A 21,446-nucleotide genomic window follows, 5' to 3' on the forward strand; every position below is an offset into this window, starting at 1 on the left:
GTTCAGAAATCACGCAGAGCCAGAGTCTGCTTTATGCAGTGGGCACAGTCCAGGCAGCGTTGCGCGACAGGATGGGGCACAGCCACCAGCTGCAGTCGCTTTCTGCCAGATCTTCCTAAAAGCACAGTTCCCCACAGCTGGCAAACACCTTCTTGTACGGAGTCGCAGAGCAGCCAGAATGTGATACATCGGTTAAACCTGCAGCCCAGGCACAGTGCGCGGGCTTTCTGGAAAAAACAAAGAAACAAACAAAAAACCCAACCCAAAGCCATCTGGACTTCAGCTGCGAGTGATTTTGTAAGAAAAAAGGTAGAATTTGTAAATCAAGTCAGTGAACTTTGTAGTTGTTTTTGCACTGGAAGCATAGTGACTGTATTAGAGCCACTGACAGAGATTGTCCTGCAAACCCAAACATTACTTTTTATCCCAAATCGCAAAAATGTTTTGCTGGGTGGGCTCTCAGAAGGCAATGAGCGTTTAAGCGTAGCTGTTTCCTAGCTTGTTGCAGCCCGGATGCAGCCCTGGTGGGCTGGGATGTAGGAAGGACTGGCAGCACGCCCTGCCCTGGAAAGCCTCAGGTCCGTCATCAGGCAGCTGCATCAGCACGCAAAGCCAGAGTCATCAATGTCGTTTGCAAGACTTGTCAGATGGAATACAGAAAGCAAATGATGTCTCTCAAGACTATTTTCAGTAAAAACAAACCATGTTTTCTGTTCCCTTTTGTCTCCATGTTCAGTTAGACTATGATGATTTGTTTTATTATTGTCCTCATGCTGTATGAAACACCACATTTAAGCTGCCTGCTGTATTCAGGAGTCCAAATCTGTTTCTTGTGTGATTAGCTCTTGCTCCGGGATGTCACCAAGTCTGAGTTTGGGTCAATGTCTGACTGTTAATAAGAAAGGAGTCATTAATTCCCCCCTTTTCCCCTGTTTGTTCATTGGGGTTATTTGGTTGTGAAGCAAGGTCATTGCCACTGCATTTCTTACTACTACTTAATGTCTCTTTGATTGGAATATTCCTGTTTAAACAACTAATCTTTTAAAAAAAATTCATATCTATCAACATTTTTCTAATGTGTATGTGACCTCAGAGTGGAGCTGGGACTCTTCTTCCTTACTTCATCTTTGCAGTTTTTATGGAGCTTCGAGCTTATTGTGTTTTTGTCTCATTCTGTTCAGTCCATTTTGTTGTCAGTAGGGTCTCATTGCTGTATTCGGATAGATTGCCTGGGTCTGCGTCTTTTACATCTTATACATTTGATTTCAGGTGAGATTCTCTGAGTGTTTCATCTATCTCATAGCAATAAACTTTTCCTTTTTCTTCCTGAAAATTTTGGCATTTAGATTAGCTTTCCTGTGTGCTTGCTTAATGCTCTTTCAGAACATTCAGAATAGTTTTATCTTTAAACATATTCTTGCTTTTCTTGATTGGCTTAGACCCCTTGACAACTAAACCTTTGACCATAATTTAAATTGTCATTTTTTTCATTATTTTATGGTGAACGCCCAAAGCAACACTTTTCAGAATTCAGCTTGTCAGATGATGCTGTTTCTTCCTGTGCATCTGAGAGGAAACATAGAAGATGAGTTAGTGTTTCTTGCAGTTGACTTTTTTAACTTGAATATTTTATTGCAGAATGACAAATGAACAGAATGTTTCATTTATTTATGGAAGTTTTATGTTGCATTGATATATATAGCCTTGCAGGGAAGTGCACGTATTGCATTACCTTCTTCATTAGAATGTATGACAGTGTCATCTAGTAATAAATTTGGAAAATAAAAGTGAAAAGGTGTACTTTAGTGGGCCCCTGACAGCAGAATTTGTGATGCTTTGTGGAATATTCAGTCAAAGCTCTGAAGAAGTTTGTAGAACAGTTATACAAAAGAGCTTGTAATGCTAACTATGCTTCTAATGTTAATACACTCCTAAAGCATATTACATCTTAAGATTTAAGGTCTGAATAAAAAGCTTGTTGCAGAAAGCACACTAAGAAAATATTAATGACTTCTGAGTTTCTTCCATCTATTTATACAAATGTATAGTGATGACTGTAACAAAGATACAGAATCACAGAAGAGTTGAGGTTGGCAAGGACCTCAGGAGATCATGTAGTCCAACCCACCTGCTCAGAGCAGGCTGAGCCAGAGCAGGATGCACAGAGCCGTATACAGTCAGGTTCTGAATTTCTCCAAGGACAGAGATCCACAACCTCTCCTGGCAACCTGTTCTAGCGTCTGACCACATTAACAAAAAAAGCTTTTCCTTGTGTTTAAATGTAATTTCCTGGATTTCAATTGGTACCCCTTGTCTCTCATCTTGTCACAGGGCACCACTGAGAAGGGTCTGGCTCCGTCTTCTTTACTCTCTCCCATCATATATTTATATACATTGATAAGATTCCCCCTGAGCCTTCTCTTCTCCAAGCTGAACAGTCCCAGCCCTCTCAGCCTCTCCCATTATGAGAGATGCTCGAGTACTTTAATCATCTTTGTGGCCCTTCACTGGGCTTAGCTCCAGTATGTCCACGCCTCTCTTGTACTGGGGAGCCCAGAACTGGACACAGAACTCCAGGTGTGGCCTCAACAATGCTGAGTAGAGGGATAGGACCCCCTTCTTCACCTTGCTGGTCATACTCTTCCTCATATAGTCCAGGAGGCTACTGGTCTTCTTTGCCACAAGGGTACATTGCTGGCTCATGGTCAAATTAGTGCCCACCGGTATCCCCAAGTTGTCTTCTGCAAAGCTGTTTTCCAGACAGTTGGCCCCCAGCATGTACTGGTGCATGGGGTTATTCTTGCCCAGCTGCAGGACTCAGCTCTTCCCTTTGTTGAACTTTGAGATTGCTGTTTGCTCATTTCTCTAATGTGTTTCCGTCCCCCTGAACGTCAGCAGAACTATCTGGCCTCTCAGACACTCCTCCCAGTTTTGTATCATCTGCAAACTTCTTGAGGATGCACTGAGCTCCATTGTCTAGGTTGTTAATGAAGAGGTTAAACAGTATTGATCCCAGTATCAACCCCTGGAGTACACAATTAGTGACTGGCCTCCAACCAGACTTCTTACTGCTAATCCACAACCCTTTGAGCCTGACAGTTCAGACAGTTTTCAGTCCAGCCCACTGTCCATTTATTTCACTCGTATTTCATCAGCTCGTCTGTGAGGATTTTTTAAAAAACGGTGTCAAAAGTCTTCCTGGGACAAGATAAACAACATCCACTGCTCTTCTCTGAGCCAGCCAGTCATGTTCTTGTAGAAGACTGTCAGGTCAGTCAGATATTATTTTGTCTTCATAAATTCATGCTGACTACTCCCAGTCACCTTGACCTTAAAGTGTTTGGAAGAGGTTTCCAGGAGGATTTCTTTCTATCACCTTCTGAAGGATTGAGATGAGTTTGACCAGCTTGTAATTCCTGAGATCCTCCTTCTTGCCTTTTGTGAAGGTTGGAGTGGCATTTGCTTTCTTCCAGTCAAGAGGAACCTTCCCCAATCACCAAGTCCTTTCTAAGAGTATTGAGAGCGGCCTTGCAATGACGTTGGCCACATCTTGTCACTTCCCATGCATGGACTTCAGTATATCCAGTTCACTTAAGTGTTCTCTAAACTGATTCTTCTCCACCAAGGTTAAATCTTCCTTCCTCTAGACTTTTCCGCTGGTCTTGGGGACCTGGGATTCAGGAAAGCAAGTCCTACTAGTAAAGACTGAGGTGAAGAAGGCATGGAGAATTTCAGTCCTTGCTGTGTCATTTGCCACCAGGTCCCTGCATCATTCAGCAGTGGGCCTGCATTTTCCCTAGGGTTTTTTTTTTTTTGCTGCTGTTACACATGTAGAAGCTTTTCTTGTTGCCAGTTGAATCAGCCCTCACCAGATTGAACTCCAGGCGGATTTTGATTTCCCTAAATCCATTGCTGTCTGCTCAGATACTGTCTCTGTCTCCCTCCTGGGTCCCCTCGGTCCTCCTTCCACTTCTTATATGCTCCCTTTTTATGTCCGAGTTTAGTCAGGTGCTCCTTGTTAATCCATGCACGCATCCTGCCATCTTTGCTTGATTTCCTGCACATTGGTATGGTCCATTCCTGAGCTTGGAGGAGCTTGAAGCTTTTTTCCCTTCTCTCAGGATCCTGAACTCCCCCATTCACGGTCACCGCAGCCAAGGTTGTCCCTGACCTTCAAAGTCCGAGCAATTCTTCCTTCCCTGTAAACTTGAGGTCCAGCAGAGTGTCTCCCTTCAGTTCCTCAGGCAGCTGCATCAAGAACTTATCATTGGTGCGTTCCAGAAACCTCCTGGACTGCCTGTGCCCTTCTGTGTTGCACTTCAGCAGATACTGGGGTTGCTGAAAACCCTTATGAGAACCAGGACCTGCGAACATGAGGCTTCTACCAGTTGTCTAAGGAAAGCCCACCTCAGGACCTACTGTCTTTGTATTCCCGATCAAGCAATCTGTAGCAGACACCCACCACGTGTCACCATAAGCTCTCACTGGTGTCCTAAGGCAGAGCTCTACGCATCCCAGCTGCCCTCTCACAAACAGGGTAACTTGCTGTTCCTGTCTGTCCTTCCCAAAGTGCCTGTACCCATCCATGGAGCACTCCAGTCTTGTGATCAGCAGTTATTTTTAAGGACACCGTTAGTGCTGTTGCTTTGGGGGTAGTCCTAGCTGTTGAGGCAGATTCCTAGCAGTGTGGTATTCTGCAGCGCAGGGGAGGGAACAGCAAGTATTTGTCAAGACATGCAACTTTATTTTTTTTCACAAAATTTAAATTCAGACAGACATTCAGAAACTAGTTTCCAGGAAACTGTATCTTCCTCAGAAGTGCTCGTGATTAACTTAATTAGCATTTTTTTCTGATTGCTACGCATGCTTACACATATTGAGAGTAAACATAGTTGAATGAGCATTTACCTGTCAATGGAACACGGAAGCTTATGAAAGATTAATTTTATTCAGATATTGCTGGCAACATAGAATGATTCTGCATTACGATTCTTTAAATTTCCTTTAATTGTATGTTGTATTTTTGTGGTGGGTTGACCTTGGTGGGACATCAGGTGCGCACCAAGCCGCTCTATCACTCCCCTCCTCAGCAGGATGGGGGGGAGAAGATAAGATGGAAAAAAACTTGTGACTCAAGGTAAAGGCAATTTAATAAAGCAAAAGCAAAGGCTGTGCATGGAAGCAAAAGGAAACAAAAGATGTATTCTCTGCTTCCCATCAGGAGGTGATAGCAGCCACTTCCTGAGAAGTAGGGCTTCATTATGCGTAGTGGTTGCTCCAGAAGAGAAGAGGGTAATCGGAGCAGAAGATTCCATCCCTCTTCACCTCTGTATCAGCTGTGGATTTTATACAGCTGGGTCTTTTTGGTTGCTGGATTTTTTAGTTATTTGTTCCTTCACTGTAGTATTATAAACAGAAGAGATTCTGTTCTGCGTTCTTCTCGTTCTTCTGTATTTGCCTTTGCTCTGGCCAGGATCGGTTTTCTGCTTTAACTGAGAAACTGCTGTCCACATACTGATGTTTGCTTTCTTACACAGTCATTGCTCTACTTGTTCTTCCATCAGAAGAGGTGTTTGACATAATGGAGTATGAGTGAAATCGGACCTAAAAATTCTCTTTAGGTCTGTTTACTGTGGAATTTACTTTTTTCTCAATTTCTTAGTGAATGCTAAGAGGGCAACGTAAGTAAGTTGGGCTATATGTCACGGAATTTATGTGACTAGCAGCTTGGTTACCAGTGAATGTCTGTTTGATCTCTGCATCATCTGCATTCATAAGAAAAGACAGAGGTTTGAAATAAGGAGGGCTTGGAACCTTTTGTCATTGTTGCTTCTGAGAATGGAGAATTTAAAAATGTAAAATAAGAAGACTATGAAAGCAGGGGAGATCTGCAGGTAGTACTGCAACTTTCAATAGCCATATCTACATCTCTGTATTGGTAAAGTAGAGGCATATTTATACGTGATGTTCCTGCGTCTTAAGTATCTCCTGTGAGCCTGAAAGTTGCACAGAAGGACATGAAGCTGCTGTAGAATCCTTTGGTATTTAACTTATATGTTGGACTTTTTATTCTACGAGAGGGTTGCTGCTCTTCCATGCCAGGAACTGGCCTCTTCCTTTCCCCACTGTAGATGATTGACACAGACCAGTAACTCAAAACCCAACTGTACAAGGTCCTGAGTAACCCACTTTCATTGATCCAGCTTTGATGAGGGGAGTTAGATTAGGCGATTTCTTAATCTCTCCCTTCCAACCTTGGCTATTCCAGCATTCTGTGAATTAATCGATCAGAGACAGAGTAACTCCCCAGATGCCTGATGAGCTTTGATACTCTTGCCAGGATTTTCATTCCCTTCAGTGTAATATACTCCAGGTACACATTTGCAGAGGAATATTGTTAATAATAACAATATTTTATCACATGGAAATTTTATCCACAGAAGTTAGCATTGTTCATGGTCTCAATTTCTGTTGGCAGTAACACTGCTGTATCTTGTGACAGGGGGAGATGTTCCCGATTTTATCTGTTCTAAGAGTGGTTTGAATCTTATCTTTTGCAGACAAGCCGAAGAATAAACTTTCCTTTCAAATATACATGAAGGTCTTAGCCATGATACCTGCTTGCACAACCACAAGATAAAGTTAATATTTATTCCACAAGTGGAAGGAGAACACAGTGCTGATAAATAGCTTCTTTTTCAGTAGGGTTGATATAAAACACTGCTGCCTGTCAGTCACATTATAAAGTGGCTAATATTTATTTTATTGAAGTGGGCACAAAACCCCCAACAAATATTATAAGTATTACAGTTACATGTCTTTCTGCAGTTTTCTGTACCGCATTTCATTAACCCTTGCCAGCTTTGCATAATAGCATAAGGATACAGGCAACCCAGCACCTCTTCTTGAACCCTGCTGAAGTACAGGGGTCTGCATTGTGGATCTGAGAGGAGGATTGTGTCCAGTGGGTGTGATTACTCTTTCTTACACCTAAAGGAAATAAAATAGTAGGACAAGTTCTTTCTTTTACATCTGTGCTATTTGATTGTCTGCCATGGTTAGGAATTCATGGAAATGAGAGCAGAATACAGCAAAGCTGGACCTTTCAGTGTATCCTCATTCCTCTTCCTCAGTGTCCTAGTGGCTGAAAAGAAATGCAAAGTTGGGTTGTTCCTGTTCATGATTACTTGTCTCTTATTTTGTCAGGAAAAGTTAGATAACTTTGCCAATATGTAAGAACTCCGCATGGTTAATTTATATGGACTACTAGAAAAAGAGATTTTCCCATATATTAACTGTATTACTTTAAGCATGAATCTTGGAAATTCCGCTCATGTAAATCTTATCAGCGTTAGCTGGAATTCAGGATTTTTAACTTTTTTAAAAATAAGGTTTCCATATCTGTGTATGATTAGCAATGAAGTGATAAAATTGGGAGGATGATGTGATAAAGAAATGTGAACATCTGTATGGATTTGTTTGGATGTAAAGGTGCACGTGCTCTTGGTCATCCAGTATGGAAGCAGCTGTTATGAACCAGTTCACAGTAACTTCCAGCACGGAAAATTCTGACAGAAGGAAAGTGGAAGGAAAAAATACAAAAGATGTAAGAAACAGAAGGACATAAAAATGGTGATGTGTTACAGTTTATAAAGCTGGGGGAAGTTCCTGTCCTTTCGGTTGCTGATGTTTGCTTCCTGTATCTTTAATAATGGATTGACATTTTAAAGTAGTGTGTAGGAACATCATTGCACAGCAGAAAAGGAAACAAGTGCTTGCAAGTAAATTGGTGAGGAGATACTTTAGTGCCAAAAGATTTTGTGCATAGTGCTTCAGTGAGCGCTCCACAGACACAGGACTTCTCCTGGTCTCTTTCTTTTCACTGGATTTTTTTGGAGGTAATATACTTAAAACAGTTTATTTTGAAAAATACTTTTATTGAATCTTCTCTGGCAACGTGGCTAGACCCACAGTCAGCCACGGTTTTGAGCTGTATGTACCTATTTCCTGCAGGAACCTCCGAAGAAAGAAAAAAAAAAAGAGAAAACTCAGAAAAATTGGGATCTGTTTGACCAGTCAAGGTGACTGATTTTTTTAATGGAAAAAAATCAAGGCAATCAAATATATCAGATAGAAATAGCAGTGTTTATGCTTAATTCTTCACTTCTGTTCTGTGCCGATGCAAGGCAGGAATTGATATGGTCTAACTTAGTGAATTTTTGAAGTTGCATCATCAAGCTCACGACAATCTTCTCTGTTTCTTGGGGATTTTGTTTCCAGGATTGTGGATCTGTTCCAGGTCTCCTGCTGTCACCTACTGCCATCTCCCAGATCTCTTCCTGAGTTTGCTCAGGATATTGCCCTGTTAACAGACAGGGCAATATCACTTCTGTCAGAGAAGTCTACTCAGCCCATCTTTTCATAAAGAATTGTATCTTTAGTATCTTACAAATAAAGATAATACCTGATGTCACATGGAGTTTGAAGATCCTCGACAAAATCTCATCAGCATGAGAAACTAAGGGAAACAACTGGACTCCTAAGGAGAAATTAATTTTACTCTGCTTTTCATCTCCTCCTACAATTGGAGCGTTCAGATAAATGATTTGGTGACTGAAGCTCCTGTGATGACAAAACCAAACTCAAACTCTGTGGTGAGAGTTTGTTCCTGTAGAGCAGGGATGGGGAACTTTCTTGTTGCTGGGGTCTGGGAGACCATACAAACACCTGTACTGGTCTGCTCATCAACGGGTTCCCAGGGATGTCGGCGAGTAAGTGCCCAGCCTGGATGAAATGAATTGAAGAGCTACATCTGGCCTTCAAGCTGTAGGATCTCAGAAATTTCAGTAGCAGAATTGTATGATGTTATTATAAGAGCACCATTAATAGTTTTTAATGTTGTTAAAGCAGCTCATAAGACAAAAGAGATCACATAAAAGCACATTTCATTTTATGGTGCTTTAGTATAGAAACTTGCTATGTAATTAGAAATAAAATCTCAGTAAATTAATGAGATCTTTTTACTGCAGTCTTTTTTATCTTGTTTGTTCCACATGAACTAAGAGTTACGATATCATATTAACCACATGTGTAATGGGATACAAAGGGGAAAACAATGAAGCATCCATCTGAACATTAAGACATTTGTCTGTGAAATTATGGTTATGTTGGTTTTTTTTCAGTTGTTGACTACTATTTAATGCCTTTCTCAGAAAGCAAAGTATAATGATCTGTAAATATGCTATGGATATATAGTTCGGTCCTCACAATAAACAACTGCTATCAAAGTGAATCATAATTCACTCAAGTTCAATAAATTTTTGTTCAATGCTTTTTAATCCAGAGAAAAGCCTTGCATTGTTCTTATATAGTAGCTTAATAAATTAATCTAATAACTTAGATTTACAACTGTGGTGAAACATGCAGTGCAGCCGTTACTAACTGCAAAATGTTACAGTCTTGTTGAAAATCTCATACGTATTGTTTTTCTTAAAGCTGCCACTTTTCACATCATACAAGTGGACCAGAATATCTGCTTTCTTTAGCTTAAAAGGACGGAGGTATTTTGTTTCTGTGGCCACATTAAACATGCTGAAAAGGCACCATCCTTTTTTTAAGTGGAGCTTATCATTCTCTGATCGGAAGCGCAATGCTTGCCAGTGAACTAAGAAGGAGCAGGAAGGAACGAAAATCTTTCTGGATTGAGATATATAACCACCCCCAGATTTACTTTGGCCTGGTTTTGGGCTTTATTCATGGAAGACTTTTCCTATCTGTAGAGTGATTATTTTAAGAACAAAAATACAAGCTTTGGCATAAAGTTTTGACCAGCTACCTTATTGCTGATCACTAGAAAATGCCTCTGACATTCAAAAAGGCTGTTGAAATTGTCTGTGGATGTTTTCAGCAGGAGAGGATGCCTGTATGGAGTAGCACTAACAAGGAGGGGAACTTGTGTCATCCCGCTGGTTTTACTCATCAGCTTTTGTTAAATGAAACGCTGTGAGCCGGGATCGGGAGTGGAGTTGGCTTCTGTACGTTCAACTCCACAGCGCTTTGTAAAGCCAATTTTGTAATGAAAACCTTGAAAATATTCTTGACCTGTTGTAGCAGAGGATTACCAGGAGGCAGTTCTTGCGTCTGTTTTCACAGGGTAAGCTTCCTGATAAATTGTGACCTTGAGATATTTTGTACTGCCTGTTCTGAAAGTCTTTGATAAGGGTAAAGAACTGAATGGCTTTAGATTTACAAAAAGATAATAGTCACCTGACGATTTTTAAGCAGCAAATAATTAGCTTAGCCAAAGCTTGTATAGGCTGAAGGATTTATAATCTTCAGTCTAAACTACTAGCAGCAGGAGTCTTAAGGATCTATGAATTAAGGTTTCTGCTACTACACCATCTCAAATTTGAATGAAGAAAAGAGCTCAACAGGATTGGTTTGCTTATGGAGAAAAATGTCTGAGGAGCTAACCTCATTTTTACCAAGTGAGGGATGTAATGATTTAAACACATCTATCAGGACGAGATTATTGAAATGGCTATGTTAACCATTCGGTAGCAGGCTCAGGAAGAGATGGCATTGTGCATATCCCAAGGACCCAAGATTTTCAGAATTTTAGGAATCTCACATAGGATTTTGTGGTCATGAGCTCTTGATTTTGGTGCCACCGAAGCAACTGTGTGATGTAACATTAAACTCGAAGAGCTGACAAAAAGGAGACACGTCACTGCTAGTTGTCTGAGGACAGATTGATGGGCTTTTTATTTAATGTTTTACATTGTCACGGTGTGCTCTGTAAGAGCTCTGACCAGGCGTCAGAGTTCGACAGCGGAGGGTCAGATGTTTCACTGACACTGTAGTTCTGCTAATCTCAGCAGGATTCGTGGGGGTATTAGTGCAGTAAGTGGTTTATTACAAGAGATAATTAGCACAAAGCAGATGAGGATTTCATAAATAAGGAGACTTGGTCTGCATCACTGAAACCTAGTTACGTGACATGGCAAATCCCCTTTTTGAACCTTCTTAGCTCCCCAGCGCTTGGTACATCCATCAGCTCACACCCAGGATGGGCAAATACAGTTGAGGAAGAGCCATTTCTGATGAGACCTACCTGGATGACACGGTGCTACGAACAAAAGCACTTCAAAAAACAACACACACGCGTGCGCGGTTTCAGTGTTTCCTGCAATGGGAGCTAGCAGGCGGCCGGAACAGACACGGGCAGCAGGGCAGCGAGCTGGGGAGCGAGGAGACGCTGGGGAAAAGCCAACCTCAGCTGATCTGTCAGAAGACTCCAGCTACCATCCTCGGAATCGGCTGCAGGCAGAGAAAGCTTTCTGATCTGTTGTTCACCAGGAAATTGAACTTTCCTCAGATGGGAATTCAGAGTTGCAGGTGAAAGGAGAAAATAAAGCATAAGTATAGCATGAAGAATGTCAGAATCTAGGCTACATTTAAAGAAATAACAAATCATTTTATTTGCTCATTCCAGGCTTACCTACAGATTGACAGAGAAAAGCTACTTCAAGTCAATACATTTTCATCAAAGCGAGTCATGTTTTTAGACTCTTTCCATATTATTAACTATGCATGGTACCGACAGTCCAGTGCTGCTCACATGGGAATGAGGGAGTGGTTGTGATTGCGGTGGGAGACCTGTTGGACTCCTGTTACCTCCCAGTACCCGGAGCCTTCCCTGGAATGGCATGTGATTTCCCTCCCACCTTCCTCAGTCTACTCAGACTCCTGGAAATTATGGCGGCACATTTTATCTCCTATACATTGATCCATAAGGGGAACTTTTACAGAAACTGTAGAATTACATTTAGGCATGTAGTATTAAAGCTAATCTAGGAAACTACCGTACAGAGTAGGTTAGCATTAAGCCATGACCCGTGTGTCTTTGCTTACTAACAAAAGCTTATTAACAAAAACAACTACTCGGTACCTGGTAGTTTTTACCAGGCACTGAGATAAAATGCATTTTTTAACTCCTCTTCACAGCTTGCTTTTCTAGCCATACCTCTGATACACTTGTATGACATTTCGTTTTCCACAATAGGAAATCACTTTAAAACTCTAGGGAAGATATCAAGGAAACTGTACTTTCAGAATCATATTTTTGAAAGTAAATATAATTTTTTAAGGCAAAAGGACACCACTGCTTCCCTGATCACTCAGTACACGAGATTATCTGATCGGTAATACGTTAATGCACCGTCAGAATATCCTCAGATATGAATATTGCCTTTTATCAGCCACAGAGCCCCAGGTGAGGATTTGAAGCCAGGCACGTTTCCAGTACAGAGGAAACAATCCCTGTATTTCCAGTGCCACTGGTACCTGGGGTTTACCTTGTAACTATCTATCAAGCTTATGATACTGTTAGTTGTCTCACTGTGCAGACTAGCCTTCACCCAGCTTGTGCTCTGTTAGCAAGGACAAAATCCAGTCCGTTTGGAAGGGTTAATCAATTCGTCTAAGAATTTGTTGTCTTTCATGGCAATGGTCGTCTTCATGGTGTTATTTGCTATTACAAAATTCTTTCCTGAAATGAAAAATGCGGGAGATACTGTATTATCTGATTTATTGCAGGTGTGGTGTAAAGGTGAGATATTTTGATGGATATCAGTGATATGTGGCCGAGTTTGCTGGCAACACATAGGATGGGGACTCTCAGAACTATTCATACACCCAAATAATTGCCACAACTTCTTTTTCTAGTCGTTGTACCTTCTCACTGGACAGGACATGATGCGTACCATGCTGGTCTCACCATGTCGCTGCCATGCTGTTGACATGGCATGGCTCTCAGCCCGGGTTTGCTCGGGTTCAAGATGATCAGACTCAATAAAGAAAAGATCATCCTGATTTCAATGAGGATATTATTCAGTGCTGGACTTCACATACTCTCTGCCGAGGTCTTGAGAAATCACTGAGGAAACAGACAATGACTAATTCGGAGACTTTGAGCTGCAGTGTGCTTCAGAAAGCTGTTCATTTCTCTGTCTCAGTTGGGTTTTACCCCTTCCAGCTGAGAGCCAATAACTAGTGGTATGAGTGCATCTAAACATGATTTGTGACGTCTTGGGCCTTAAGTGTTGACATTCTTTCTACAGTTATCTTTCCTGTTCTGGAAATAAAACCTGCATTCAGTGTTTGTGTTTGTGTGTGCCTGTGTATCAAGTGGGAAATGTAGACTCTTTTATATTGACATGTTGCCATACCTGTGCCATCGGTACCTCTCCACTGTTTTCAGGAGAATCATATCAGTTTACAAACTTGAAGTAACTAGTGGCGTGTTCACTGTTACTCCAGAAAAAGCAGGTAAGACGCAATCCGTGCACCACAGGAGGGCAATATACTTCAGAAGAGCTTGACCTCTTATCTTTCTGATGTAGCTTTCATATCACAATAAAAATCATCAGTCTGGAACAGAACAGTTTGACAGGATGACTCAGTAGAGCCACAAAATGACAGATGCTAGGAATAAAAAATAAACAAACCATGCCAGGTCATTGCTGTCAAAGCAGGATCCTTCACCTATTATCCCTGCCACTTGTGCAGTCAGCTGATAGTTTGGGGGCCATGTTTTTCTGTTCACAGGACAGATTATTGATATGACATGAAAGCTTAGTATGGTGTTATTAATTTTCTAAGATTACACATTACATCTCAGGATGTAACTTCTATAGCAGCAGCCACGTGCTTTGCTTGCTGTTTCCCAGCCAGCTTTGCTTGCTGTCGATCCCAGCCAGTCCTGTGGACCGGCACACTCTGTCCTGTCCCTCGGCTCCAGATCCACTTGCAGCATCGTTTCTCTTCCTGGCTGCTGGGCTTCCCTTGGCTCTCGGCATTTGCAACCATGCCCTCCCCTCTTCCGTTCATACAGAGCCAGCCCCCAGAAAAGCCCCTCAGACCATACAGCTTAATTCTATCCAGACTTGACTGTGCGGCCAGCAGAGTTGGGATTTACCTGCAGTGGTTCCAGGCAGTTCATTCAGCCTGAACTGTGCCTTCTATTTGCTCTGTAAACAGGATGGCTATTGCATATCAGCTTTAATGCTGCCTGTAGCTCTCTGCAAGTCAAAGTTTTGCTTGAAGGCAGCTGTGTCTTCCAGAAAAGCAGGTAGAGCACATTGCAGTGTTCCGTCTGACCTGCCTGTGAACAGAGCTGATGACATGTCACTGAAAATTATGGTTTGATTATCCAACAATACCACGTAAAAGTGGATTGCATATGCTGAATGGTTTTATGTGGGAGAAGAGGTAGAAGGTGCTGAGGAAGATGGTTAAGTTTCCTCTTCTGCCTTAGGTCAGAGGCCATACGTCTCAAACAGTGCCCTAAGCTTCTACCAGGGCACTGCCTGGCGCTACCAGGCATTTTGGCAGTAGACAGGCCAGGAGGAGGAGTCTTTCCAGTTGACATTGCCTTACTTGATACTGATAATTAAACACTAATTTGCTCAGGGATTTGAATCCAGGGCTGTATCTATATTCATAAATTAAGTATCATCAAGGAACATTGCTGGGCACTGGAACTCCGTCCTCTGTCCTGCTGAATTGTGTTAGTGGTCCCTGGCCTGCCCGTGGCCCGTGCTAACATGAATGCTGCCAAGCCATTTCCCAGAGTGGTTCAGGAGTTGGCAGAGGCCATTGCAGCGGGCAGTTTGTGTGCAGCCCCCCTGTGTCGGAGGGTATAGTGCGGATGCTGGCTGTTCTGTGACGGGTGGCATCAGTGCCAGGGACAGCCCTGGGCATATTTAGTTTCCTAATGCAGATACAGCCCACCAGCTCCACTTCCGACCTCCCTCATTTGTTCAATAGGTATTTCAACCCAATATATACATACAGAACAGTGCGAAAAAGGGGGACTGAGTGTTGTCTACCCAGAAGTCAGGGCAGGAAATTGATTCAAGAATTCCCTGGTTTTCTGATGGAGGATACTAGTCATCAGACGATACGCGTTTGCTGAGGCAATTTGGTCCCATGTTGCAGGAACTCAACTGTTTTATGGTGAACTTTGATAGTATATGAGTCAGAGGTACAGGAGGGAGAATGACCCTCCAGCCTAGTGAGTAGGTTTCCCTTTTGGGAAGGGAAGCTCCTGGGCACTTGTCTGTGCTTTAATACATGTTTAATAATACATAGGAGAGGAGACGGAGCACGTCTGCCAGTGTGGCGGTGGTGAGCCATGCAGATTTGGGTTCATGTTGCTGCAGGAAGATGAGGGAATTGCAGCTCTGGAGCTCATGTTCTGGTTGAGTACTTTTATGCGACAGCGTCTGGAAAGGAGATTTTCAACACTAGAAATCTAACCCAGCTTTCTTTACAGCTTCTCAGAATTTTGGGGGAAAAAAGTGTAAAAGTTGGGTTACATATAGGCCTACGTGGTGGTGGTGGACACTTAACTTTTGTGAAAGATACTTAACTTCTGTGAAAAAGATGAGCAAAAAGGAAAGTGATTTGATCCAAATTGGAGGGGTTTTGACTGCTGTACTGCAAAATGTTATTTGTTTCACTGTGCTTAGATCAATAATGTAACAGCAGCCCACCCCTCTCCCTTTGAAATCTGTCTCGCAGTCAGCACATAATGAGCTAGTGCTGGAAAAAATGTAATGGATCTTGCCTTGAAAAGGCTCACATGTTGGCCTGCAGTAGAATCACCAAGAATTGACTTTGGAGCGCCAAAATACAAATAACAAAAGTTTCTAGTAGTTCTCAGCTGGTTTGTATGATTTCAGTAGTTCTTAAACCTCCATAAACACGTACAATGAGATTTTTCCCAAACGGCAAACTGTAGCTGTGAAAAGATGGTGTTTTCCAGTTCACTACAAAAAGAATACCTTTTCCTTCCCCTTCAAAGAAGCTAAGCATTGATCGGCATTCACAGCAGGGAGGAGGAAAGCCTTCACTTACTGATTTTTAGTGTTGTAAAAACGAGGATTTACCAGCGCTGTGCTGGAACAGTGGTGCTGCGGCTGAGCAATGCGGAGGGAAGTCGCCTGCCTTGCCTCCGTGGAGTTGTCTGTCTATCCTGCCTGAAGTCTTTGGGAAGCTGCTTCCAACATAAAACACTTAGCGACGGCAAAGGGAGAGCAGAACATCTATCAAACATGGGAAGATCAAAAACTGTGACTCCCTGCGGAGTAACTGTTGGGAGGGAAACAGCTGAATAATGTTGAACATATTCAGATCTCTGACTTCACCTAATGCACACTGTGAAGGCTGTGTTTGTAGTCAAACGATGATTCATTTTTATGGATGTGGAAAAGCTTTTGTGCTTCTGCCTTAAGAGACACTGCTCTGTTATTTGTTTGAGAGGCAATGCCAGTTGCTTCTGCCTTCTCTTAGACAAATATAAACATAAATATTAATCCACGGTGTGATTTATTTTTTTTTTGCTGAAAAGGCAGGCCTGGCTGTGGAATGGCTTGGGAGGTGGCTTGGTGCTTGGTACACTGAGAAGACTTGAGAACTGACAAGGGCATTTAAAAACTCAGCTTTCTGAAAAAATTCTGAAAAAGTTCCCTAAACCTCAGTGATAGTTTCTCCCTTCATGGATATTAAGAGTATTCACTGGACGGGCTCATGCTCAGGAATCAGGAACCACCATGGTTTTGAGGACAAAATCGCTGAAGCAGCTCACCTCTTCACTTTTAAAGGCTCCTCAATCTCAAAAAAGCCTTTAAACCTCAACCCATCCACTTTTGAAGGTTTGGGTACACGAAAACTTCCATGACAGCCTTCCCGCTGCCCAGCCTTTGTGGCTGGGCAAGGTCAAGGCAGGAGTGTTGCAATGGCAGCAGCTACTGCAGCCTGCTTTTCTCGTAGGAAGACACCAGGAGAAGATTAGATACTTCTGTCAGATCCCGAGCTGCAAAGAGATATTCTGTGCTATGTGAAGAGTCAAACTACTCCCTCTGCCTGAGTTGATTTCCTCAAATTTTGGTTGTCCTCATGCTCCCAGCAGGACCTTTTTCTGCTTTAGCAGATGGTGATAGGTAGAAAATGCAGGTGATATTTCCTTGAACAGTTCTTGGCAGGAGGAAACCTATCCTAATAGTAAGTGCAAATATTTTTAAAGTGAGTGCTACATGTTCAATGGCTGTTACATGGTATATGTGCCTGACGTATGATGTGGCTTTTCTTATGACGGTTCTGTCCCAGCTCGAAAAGACATGTTGCTGTCTCTAAACAAGCCAGGAAACTCTTAATTAGCAAAGTTCCTTCCACAGTTATCTCTATGAGAAGTCGAGTATTGCCTCAGAAGCGTCAAACTCAATAGGAAAAATATCCAAGAAGCGCTGAGTTTTTCTATGGAAATGGTATGATTGGGGATGAGCAGACAGACAACATCAAAACAAAACAAAGTATCACGGACGTGGTTGCTATTTTATGGAAATGACCTTCCCTTTTCCAAAGCAGAAGTCTTCCATGGGGAGCTGGAAGGTACAAAACAGCTTGACAACACAGCATGTGAACGTGTGTCTCTAACATAAACATAGCTAATATTTTCTATTATTGCTGTGGAGCACTCTCTGGGCAGCAATCAGTTCCATTTCAATACAATGAAAGTAATATTATGAATATGAAAGTAATAATAATAATAAGTTTCAAATTTCACTCTCGTACATACTGTCAGGAGAAAGAATGTCAAGATGTTTTTTTTAATAATCTGATCGTGAAATAAAATGAAAGTCTAATTCCTGTGACACAGCTGGTGCTCTCTTTAATTCTGCACTGTCTGAATTTTTCAGGGTTTTGAAGGTATTCCTGTCCCGAACTGCTCAGCGTATTCCATACATGACAGGTGGGCGAGTGATGAGGATGCTGGCTGTTATTCTCCTGATAGTCTTTTGGTTTCTCGTTGGCTGGACTTCTGCAATAACCCAAAATCTGGAGAGAAACATTCCACTCATTGGCCAAGGGCAAACATCTGACCACCTGATCTTCAATATGTGCCTCATAGACCGCTGGGATTACATGATGGCTGTTGGTATGTTCATTTTCTAGCTTATCTTTTAAGTTCTAAAATAAAGCTTGGTTGCCTTTTCATTTTTCTTCTTTTAGAATATCGTAAAGTTTTGTCAGACTGGGTAACATCACATGAAAAGCTTCTAGGGGAACAAAATATTGCATATGTGTTTTTTAAATCGACTGAGAAGTAAAAGATAATTAAAATATACTGAGATTTTATGACTTTCAAAGGTTTGTAACTTGGATTGTAGTAACAAAGTGATGGGTGCTCAGGAAATTTCATCTTTGAAAGCAGAAGATATCTTGCTCTTCTACACTATTAAAGTGAGAAATCCTGGCTAGAATAACAGAAGCTTTTTGCTTCTGCACCACAGAACTGGGGAGAGCTCCTGTGTGTGAGGAGGGAAAGAACTTGCAAAACGCCTCTTTTATAATCTCACAGAAATTAGCATCAAAGTAATTGGAATAGGAAATGCACATCAAACATCCCAACTTAGCGTATTTGTTAGGTGTGTTCTCAATGCATGGGATAGGTAGGAGCTAAAAAATGACACCCTCCTCATATCAAGGAGAAAAGTGACACATTTTTGTTTCCTTAATTTTATAAAAAACAGTGGATTCCCCATGCCAGGGTTCAGTTATACAGTATAGAATCATAGAATCATAGAATCTTCATGGTTGGAAAGGACCTTTGAGATCATCAAGTCCAACCATACACACACCAAAAAACAAAACAAAACAAAAAAAACCACAAACCGCCACAGACAAACAACCTGCAATCTCTACCACTAGACATGCCCTGAAGTGCCGCATCTACACGTTTCTTAAATACCTCTAGGGATGGTGACTCAACCACCTCCCTGGGCAGGCTGTTCCAGTGCCTGACCACTCTTTCAGTAAAGTAATTCTTCCTAATATCTAATCTAAACCTCCCCTGCCGCAACTTCAGACCATTTTCTCTGGTCCTGTCATTATTCGCCTGGGAGAAGAGGCCAACACCCACCTCTCTCCAACCTCCTTTCAGGGAGTTGTAGAGGGCAATGAGGTCTCCCCTCAGCCTCCTCTTCTCCAAGCTAAACATGCCCAGCTCCTTCAGCCTCTCCTCATACAACTTGGTCTCCAGACCCCTCACCAGCTTGGTAGCTCTCCTCTGGACACGCTCCAGCACTTCAATGTCCCTCTTGTACAGAGGGGCCCAGAACTGAACACAGCACTCGAGGTGAGGTCTCACCGGTGCCGTGTACAGAGGCATGGTCACTTCCCCGCTCCTGCTGGCCACGCTCTTCCTGATACAAGCCAGAATGCTGTTGGCCTTCTTGGCCACCTGGGCACACTGCTGGCTCATGTTAAGCTGGCCGTCCACCAGCACCCCCAGGTCATTTTCTGCTGGGCAGCTTTCCAGCCACTCTGCCCCAAGCCTGTAGCGTTGCTTGGGATTGTTGTGACCAAAATGCAGGATATAACGTGCTTCCTCCTGGTGGCTGGACAGCTTTGGAGCTTCTGCACCTAGAGCCATTGTTTCTAGTACAGCCCAGGTGTGCCACCCACCGTCTCAAATACATCAGTGTTTTGAGATTGGAAATAAATTCTAACCTTTCTGCCCTTTCCCTGCTTCCCCCGTGGATATCCCACTGACAGAGTTCTGCTGCAGAGGATTAGGGAGAGGTAATGGTGGCTCCTCCACGTGAGAGTGCCAACGGAGATGGATAGAAGCAGCCTGAGGGTATGAGGCGTGTTTTCTCTGAGAGTGGCCAACCGAAAGCCAGCACATGGTAATGCACAGCAGTTTTAAAGGGCAAACCACTGCTGCCAGCTTCACCAAAGACTTTCTGTGGCTCTAAGCCACCCCTGTGTGCTGCTTCTCTCTCCTTCGTGTAAGATCTCCGAGGCAGTCAGGCACACTGGTACGCCAAGTGCTCGCTGGTAAGCCACACAGAGGGGAGTATAAAGGAGTATGTTTTGAAATGTGTCTCCATTCGAGCCCTTTTGGAGGGCTGTACTGATAAAATATAACTATACTTTGCAGTAATGAAATAGTACTATCGCAAGAGATGTTGTAAAATTAATAACAAAAGAGAATTAAACATGGAACATTTGATGATGTCATTTGCACTAATCCATTTTGCATCAAAATTTTACTGCTTCTCACAGACGGTAATACAGTGTATTTTTCTTTGGTAGTGGTAGTTGTTGCATAATGGCAAACAAATATTTTATAGCTATGATAGTGAAGTGATTAACAACTCGGATCTTAATACCTAGGTACGATCAGTAGTCCCTTTTTGGCAAGAAATTATATAAGTTACTGTCTGCCTAGTGTTGGAAAAAAACAAGGATCGTTTTTTAAGGTATATTTACATTTAGAGGGGTTTTAAATGTTTTGCAAAATACACTCAAGGGCAGTAGAGGCAAAGCTCTACTTAGAACTACCTTAGAAGAACAGTTATGTTTGTGAAAGTCTTTAGTAAACTACACAGCCGCATTAGTGGTACCAGGAGATGTATGCCTACAAGTCGGTACTAACGTGTGTGTCTATGTATACACTTACCTATATGTGTGTGTATATGCACTTCAAGATTTTTATTGTTAATGGCAGTCTGAAAAGCTTACAGCTAGTAGGAACTAGTTCCAAAATTAGATACTTCATCTCAGAGATATGCCAGGAGAAATACCCATAATGCAGACCCCCTTTTATTCCTGTAGTTGACTGGGAGCAGCCTTGCAAAAGATTCTGTGTATAAATTAATTGATAGATTATGGTATTTACTTTAAAATGCTAAAATAAAAATGCTGGATGATAATTTATGAAAGGCTTGTCGTTTAATTTAGTCAGGCACAGTATTCTATATAAAACTAGTGAGTGGTTTGGAATATATTCTGTCACCTGTAGCCCTTGCTGGAATTACCTCCCTATTTCACTTGGCTGTCAACACTTTACTGAAGTGTGGAGAGGGAATTTTCAAGGTCGCAGATTAGTGAAGTGAGAATTAACAGGGCTCTGTTAGAAAGTCATAATGAGATGAATCCTTTATGCTACCAGAGATTATTGGAGTTAGGATTTATGAAGCATTTTCCATACTAATCATGCTACTTAGGCTCTATCTCCAGAGACTTTTATTGCAGCGAATGTTTTATATTTACATTTCCATTAAGTTTAAGAGGATGCTTCCTGTGAGACAAGTAGGGACTTAGACACAAAGGTTGTCACTGTTTCTAGCATTGCCTCTGTACTCTGTGATATGTTCATGAGAAAAATTAGCATTCAGTAAATCTTACTTTATCTACATAATGTAATGTAAGTTAGTATGCATTTTCCTTGAGGTTGGATACTTGTGGGTAGCTTGTTTGTCACTTGCCTAGATTCTTTTATTTCCTTTGTGTTCGTTTCTGCATCACTTTCAAGGTTGGGGCATCTGTCTTGCTGACAAGCCTTAGCATGGTTGACAGTCTGAGATTTTAGAGAA

At 42.0% G+C, this 21,446-nt stretch overlaps 1 protein-coding gene across 2 annotated transcripts in view; it reads left to right on the forward strand.

Annotated features, from left to right (window-relative positions):
* GPR158 (G protein-coupled receptor 158) overlaps window positions 1-21,446 on the forward strand; it is a 211,193-nt gene that overhangs the window by 166,180 nt on the left and 23,567 nt on the right. For both annotated transcript variants that reach the window (XM_054192154.1, XM_054192155.1), the window contains exon 7: window positions 17,763-18,001. In XM_054192154.1, the coding sequence (XP_054048129.1) occupies window positions 17,763-18,001 (239 nt within the window). The remainder of the gene's footprint in view (window positions 1-17,762; window positions 18,002-21,446) is intronic.

The sequence above is a fragment of the Rissa tridactyla genome, chromosome 2 (genome assembly GCF_028500815.1).
Source record: "Rissa tridactyla isolate bRisTri1 chromosome 2, bRisTri1.patW.cur.20221130, whole genome shotgun sequence".
Classification (NCBI taxonomy): Eukaryota; Metazoa; Chordata; class Aves; order Charadriiformes; family Laridae; genus Rissa; species Rissa tridactyla.